Source organism: Triticum dicoccoides, chromosome 7B (genome assembly GCF_002162155.2).
Source record: "Triticum dicoccoides isolate Atlit2015 ecotype Zavitan chromosome 7B, WEW_v2.0, whole genome shotgun sequence".
Taxonomy (NCBI): Eukaryota; Viridiplantae; Streptophyta; class Magnoliopsida; order Poales; family Poaceae; genus Triticum; species Triticum dicoccoides.
The window spans coordinates 691675481-691682899 of record NC_041393.1 but is presented as its reverse complement, the minus strand read 5'-3'; the positions used below and the strand labels follow the sequence as shown (position 1 = coordinate 691682899).

Below are 7419 nucleotides of genomic sequence, written 5' to 3'. Positions count from 1 at the left end.
ATGTGTAAGTACCATGATATTTTACATATCGAAGACCTTATAACTTGTGTACAAAACAAAGTGGTAACTTTCAAAGGGGTGTAGTTGTTGAAACATAGTACCTGGTAGGTTCCATGTAAATAGCACGGTAAGTTACGCAACATAGTCCTGATAACTTGCATACAAATACCATGATAACTTTGTCCTGAGGAGAAATCATGGTAATTTTCAGTACTTTTCTGTAATAACACAATTGTACAAAAAGGGGTCAAAACGATCAGTTTCTTTAGTCTGAGCAACAAATACCTAAGGGTGAGTTGGTTGTGGTGGCGCGCTTTGGTGCCATGGAGGTGTTGATTCGAATCCCAGATGTGCAATATTTTTTTATTATATGGTAGACGTGAAGAAGTGGCAGTTTTCTCGGGGGTGGGCACGCGAGATGTGCGGGAGAAGCAGGTTTCTCGGGTGAGCCCGCGGGGTCGTTCGGTAGGAGGCGAGGTTAAAGGACGAGGGATCGTGTGGTGCTTTAAAATGAAAGAAGGAGAAATGTGGCAGTTTTGCTTATATGGTACACGTGTGCCAAATATCAGAGTCCATATTTAAATTTTAAACCAACATGTTGTAGTTCATTTGAATTTTATAATGATTTTGTAAAAACCAACCGCTTTGTATTGCGCTTTGTATTTCTTGAACCCGTTCAAAACAATCTGGTTCTCCCCAGACTAACATCTCATAAGACCCGTGAATGAATGTGCTGGTTTTGAAAATTATACATCTCACTTGCTTGTAAACCTCGACACAGCACTAGATACCCTAACTATTTTGGGACAGGCTGCTACACGGTTTTGGAGTCCTCAGTTTGGGATCACATGGTTTGGAAGTGCACGCATATTCAAATCACTAGGTCTGGTGAATCCAAGTCGCTCTTGGAGATGCTTATCTTGGGCTCTTGGCCATTCAGAAAAGAAATGAAATAGTTTGGTCACCAATCCGTCTCAGGAAGCAATAAAAGATAAGGAAATAAAAGATAAAAACTTTTTATTTGGGAATGAAAAATTACCAGCGTTTACATAACTTATGATGGATATGATTCTTGATCATTGTGCCGCTCTCGAGGAGTTAAGCCAAAAACTTAAGAACAATTGTGCAATCTGTTTTTTCTAATATGCATCCACATTATTTGCGTACGCACACGAAAAGTTTGACCCCAAAAAGTTCATTTAGGTCTTCAAACAGGACCCACAAAGTCAGAGAACAAAAATCAAGTTTTTTTTGAATTCTCTCAAAATTGATAGATCCTTTTCACCTGTATTTCTAAGGTTCCCATGAGGTGGCACCTTTCTCAACTACTCCCTCCGTCCGAAAATACTTGTCATCAAAATGAATAAAAAGAGATGTATCTAGAACTAAAATATGTCTAGATGCATCCTCTTTTATCCGTTTTGATGACAAGTATTTTCGGACGGAGGGAGTACTCAGATCCATGTGTCACATTATCAATTTCTGGTGCCATATTGTTTACATAGTATGTTTTTAATCACGTTTTGACTTCTGAGGTTGGGGCTCTAAACTTTTGGGTTCTAGTAGACCCGCTAGTTGGGGCTCTGAACCTTGGTATTCTTAATTCCTGAAAAAGTGGATGCCCTGCCCTCTTTCTTGACGTTTTATCTGTCTCCATAGCATTGCACGGTCGTTCGTGTGTCTGAGAGTGATTATCATCGTGCTCGATATAAACTGCACTGTACATAGCAAATATGGCTTGAACTATCTTTGCTAATACTTACAATAATGTCATTATCATCAACTCTACTGTTTACACATTTGATGTTTTTTTTTCCTGGGAACCGGCAGGAGCATTGCCTTTTCATTTCAGACGAAAAAGAGAGTATATGTACGAAGCACATTTGATGTTATGTATTGTGCTCTTTAATGATCTAAATGCTCTTATATTTCCTTATAGAGGGAGTAACTATAATCTGAACCCTTCTGAATGTAAGGCATGTGATATAATCTGAACCTTTCTGAATTCTGTATATGGCATTGCAGCCTGTTGTTGCTCTGAAATAGTAGAAAATAATGGGTTTGGTTTGCACAAAATAATTCTTAGTGGGGCAGTTATTCATTTTGGCTTTCTGGACAGACAACCCTGAGCTTTCATGTTTCCTCCATACTAGTAAACAACTATCCTGTTAACCGTTAGACCCCATTTGAAATGGGTGCAAAATTTGTATGGCCAACGATATTTAGCTCAAATTTGAACTAAATGCAGGCGGCCACACGAATTTTACACTCATTTCAAACAGCCCCGGAGATTAGTATTGCCACGTACGGCATCTAAATGCCAATAAGTCGGTACCCACACTGATCCAGCAAGCCTTTCACAAAAGAGATTCTAAACTCAGTTTTAACACTATGCCGCACAACCAACATACTTACTTATGCTCCTTACCACCACTAATTTTAAAGCCAGGGGGCTCAGAACAAGTGTTCTTCCGGTGTCCAGCAAGACCACAGTTAGTACACCTCCCCCGCTTCCTCGGCTGCTTTGGCAAGTCACCCCTCTCCGGACAAGTCAGCTTCTTATGCCCCTTTTTTTAAACAAAGACACCAGATGCGTCCGGTTTTAACTTAATAAAGCCCACAACAGGCAGCGTACCATTACTTAGATCTTACATCACCAAAAGCCAAACAGGCCCAAAGATTGATAGGGAAATCAAAGGTTCATAGACGTAGAGGCCGCGAGCGGTAATACAAGGCCTTAGGCCATACAGAGCGCGCAGGCTCGCGAGAGAAACAAAAGTGACCACACCACTATAAGTCGGCAAATGCTGCAAAGCATAGTTGCTTTCATCATGATCTCATATGGTGCTTTCTCCCAACTTGTTTGCATTCAGGGTTTAGGTTTCTTACAAGGAGCAGGTAGTCCAACTAGTGGGTCTTGTGTTGCCGATACTGTATCACTGTCGTCAACTGAACAATCACCTGGTCTTTCATCCACCAGTACCCTTTCGGCGGTTGGTCGTTCCTCGAGCCCTAGGCCACCTCCCGCTTCTCTGTATTGTGCCGTACTTGCCATGAGTTCCTCCAATGACCTCATTATCATATCATAGGCCTCTTCACTTGCAGCTCCCATCTTTACTAGTTCCTTAATAGTTTTGGCGCACAAGGTTGTCTGCTCTAATGTTAGGTTTTTAGGCAGGGCATACCGTGCCTCTTTCGTCCACCTCGTCACTATGTGCTTCTTGGGTATCTCCATGATTCCTACACGATGCATCACCTGCATTGCCGGATAGTACACTTATTTATGACAAACATGAATTCTGAAAACATGAAGCAAAAAAACAATATTATGACAAAGTTATTCTTCTAACCTTTAGCACATGGCAGCATAGCAAACCCATGTGATCAAATTGACCACATACACAGTCAAATTCTTCCCCATTGTCTATCATCTTAACATCGTAGACTGCCCTGTGCCATTTTCCCCTTCTATCTGCTTGAGTATGCTTTGTCCTGTACACCCTGTTCCTCTCAATCTCCTCCACATGGTAAGCTCCTGCTTCATAAAGGGTTTGGCCAAATTGTTCGAACACTGTAGGAGTATATATCTCGCTAGCATGATGCCCAATCGATAGGTTAGACCTCCTCACGACGTTCCCCTGTGGAAATATCACATCACTTATTTCAAATATCATCCTTGCATGAAGGTATAATGTTCATGCTAAAAGATAATGAATTGAATCATATATCTTATGAGAAATCTAATTGCTTACAACCAGGTTCCATAGCTCTTCTTAGGTCTTGTCTGCGTCCAGGTCAAACAGAAGCCGCATGTATTGCTTCACAAACACATTCATCAATCATGAAGGTTGTACATATCTCTTCAGCATGCTGTTAGCGGTCTCGCTTTTTTGAGTGCTTGTCATCTTGGCACAAAACACCCCCTTGAAATATGGCTTAGCACAGCTACTTAGGTTCTTTATCTCGCACCTCTCCGGTGGATCCTTTTGCCTATATAATGGCTCGACATTTTGTGTCTACTATGTGATGACTTATCATGTTTGTTTACTTTTGCAAAAAATGTTGCTTTGCTTTTGGTATGACCGATTGCACTGCCCTTTGGCATTGCTTGCCTGGATGTTATGTATTGGACACAATTATGTTATATATAAAGTCAATGCCATACTTTTGATGTAAATTTGATACATTTAACTGATCCATTTGCAACGATCACTGTCGCACTTTGTTTACACGTCCAGGTAATGTGTTGAGTCAGGCACCACACGCCAAGGCGCGTTTCCTATCTAGTACTTGTGGATTACAAACATTGTGCTAATAGTCGTCAGCAGCAGCATCGCAGGCATTGCAGAATGTAAGCATCCCGGACAGCTTAAGTGGCGGACATGAGCAGCGCTAATCATGCGATTAGTAATTGCGGATGACTCTCTCAAAATATGCCTTCGCCTCGCTTCATAGATAAAGCAAACATCCAAACAACCAAGTATCAAAATTCATAGCAAATATGAGAGCGGGGGCAACAACACAATCACGCCCAGAAATGCATAAAATAAATAGATAAAAAAGCCACGAGTGACAAACTAGAAGGTGGCCGACTTGGACTCATGTTAGATGCGCTTACGGCTGCCATAATCTCTACTCCTAATGGATGACTTGATGAATAGTCGCGCGGTCAATTTTCGCTGGTTTTTTTTCGTCATACTCCCACCGCCGGGTTTTTTTCGTCATCGTACCACACCAGCATAAATCGAACGATAAAAAACCGTTCAATAAAAAAAAAACTGGCCGCGATCCCTCGTGATAGACGCACTAGATCGCCGCAGCCGCTGCTCCTCCTCTCCCTGGACGCAGCCGCCACCGCCAAACCAGAGAGACGCCAGCGACCGTCGCTGCCGTCGCGGATCACCAGGAAGCCACCGCCGCCGTCGCGCCTCGGATATGTCGTGGATCACCGGGACGCGGCCGTCGCGGATCAGGAACACCAGGTCACCGCCGGCGGCGGCCCCTCGGATACCGGCGACCGGCGGCGATCTGAGACCAACGAGTCGGCACCACACCCCTGGTACTTCCCTTCCCCATCCGCCAATCCCTACGACCTCGCCGGCCACGACCAGGGATGGCTGTGCATCCCGACGCCTCTCTTCTCCATTGATCCCCCATCTCCTCAAGGTGAATCTTCTCCAGAAGGTACCCCTCTCCTCCCCAACGAGTACTCGCTTCCTTACAGGCAGGGGCGGATCCACCATGGGACATGGGTGTACAGATGCACATCCAAATTCTTTTGCAAAAAATTCGTATATAGGTATGTACTTTTTATATGACAGAAATACTAGCTTATAGGCTCAGTTCAGAGCAGCCCAATAGCCGGCAACAAACCGGCAAACCAGCCACTTTTGTGTTGAACGCACACGACAGAGTGAACGATGATACTGTGAACTGAATGTCTAGCTGCTATTCAGATTCATTGTGAAATCCCAACTGAATGTGTAGCTGCTATTCAGATTCAGAGAGAAAAATGTGTAGATGACACTGAGTGAGGATCTGCTTGATTTCATTAGCAGGAAAGAATATAATTATCTTTCAATTGTAGGCAGTAGAGCATGTCTTGAATTATCTTTGAATTGTAAGTTGTAGATGACACCTGGTTAAGCTTGCACACCTTTTTTCTGCTGAGGATGTTGGAATTAGGATAAGTAGCGAGATGGGTGGGAGGGCATGTCGAAGTAGAGAACGTGGACTTGCGGGGAGGAGGGGGGGCTTACTTGAGCCAATTTATTAGATTAAGGGTGTGCATGACTTTTTCCATATGCACGAATTATTAGTTAGTGAGAATTAAGCGCCATGCATTCTTGGTTTGATTGTTATTCGTCGACCATGAGCAAGAATCTGTCAATTAATTAGATGCTTTATAATTAACTTATATGTAATGGCAGGGTGTCCATGTTGAACGGAGACGCCGATGGTTGCCCTTCAAGCACCAACAAATTGGAAATTCCAAGCCCTGCTGAGATTACGAGCAGAGTGGAAAGGGAATCAACACCATAACGCCAAAACATTGAAGGTGAATAAGTGGACCACTATCTAAGTAAATAGACGAACCATATTTTGTTAGAACTAAGCAGTTGCTGCTAATATAATCCTCTCCAGCAAGATCAGTTTCGGACAATATAATTTGCTATTTACTTTCTATGTGTTTAAGCATGCTCAAACTCAGTACAAATGAACATAATTCTTTTTTTAGGTCATTGCATGACAAATAAGAATACTTACTGCTTGTGTTGTTACTTCTAAGGGCGGTTTAGAAGAAAATCAGCGAGATATATTTTCCATAGTTCACGAATGTGTTCAGGCAGTTCTTGTTTCTGTCGTTCCAGGAACAGGAACGACACAAGCAGCAACTCTCCAAACACATTAGTTGTTGCTACTGAAGTTTAGAAGAAGTTCAGTGTGATATTATTTCACGATTCACAAATGTGTTCAGAGAGTTGTTGCTTGTGTCGTTCCCCTTACTGGAGGAGGGCTCCACTTTGGCCATTCGCCACTCTGCCTGCAAGCTCGACGCCACAGTTTGACAGGGCCAAGGTGGTAGTAGCCGATGACGAATATGGCGCCCTGGCTGTCTCTGTTCATGAGATTCCCGTATGGTGGCCGAATTTGTATCACACCAGGCTGCTCCCCTCGTATTGCATATCAGAGCTAGCTTATATTCATCCATAGGTCATGGCTGGCTCCAAAAGCTATGCTACATGATATTATCAGGTTATCATTACTCACCAAGTCACTAGGCCAGCTTTTGCTGTACTTTTTCTTCATTTTGTTCAGATTTATTTCATGCCCCAATGTTCCGTTATGTGCAGCTATGAGATTTTATTTGAAGAATCATGCAAAGCAATTTGAGATGATGCATATAAAGCATCTTCGATTTATTAAGTGTTTTTCAATTATTCAATTTATTAAGAGTTCACTCATCATTGGCATGGAAATCTTATTTGTTACCTTTGGACCAGCTTCAGAATGTAGCAATGCTTTTATTCTCACAAAGTTTTTATATTGTAGTATTCCTTTAAATTGTACATACTGTAGTTTGTATAGTGACGCTGTACATTTTCATGATGAATCATGTTTTGATGTGGTTTGCACAAAAAAAATCATGAACTTATATAGTGAATAGTACATGTGTTAGAAAATCACGATTTCATTTTTGTGTGGCTCACGTCAAAATGTATTTCATCATGAAATGTACAGATATGTGGTATACATACCTATATACACACCACCGGACTCGCGGGCTATGCCTACGGCCCAGGGCCGTCGGCATAGGTCCATTGCCGTCGGCATAGATCTATGCCTACGGCTGCCGTCGGCATAGTCCCGTCGGCGTAGATCACGTCAGCGTAGATGTGTCAGACCGTCGGCGTAGTA

General features: G+C 42.6%; 1 protein-coding gene across 1 annotated transcript; it reads left to right on the top strand.

Annotated features, from left to right (window-relative positions):
• Positions 1-418: 418 nt before the first annotated feature.
• On the top strand, positions 419-6305 carry LOC119339402. Its single transcript, XM_037611479.1, has 3 exons — positions 419-444; positions 4802-5059; positions 5931-6305. Exons 1-3 carry the CDS (start codon positions 419-421, stop codon positions 6040-6042), a joined length of 396 nt encoding a protein of 131 aa, XP_037467376.1. The 3' UTR covers positions 6043-6305.
• The last annotated feature ends 1114 nt before the right edge of the window (positions 6306-7419 follow it).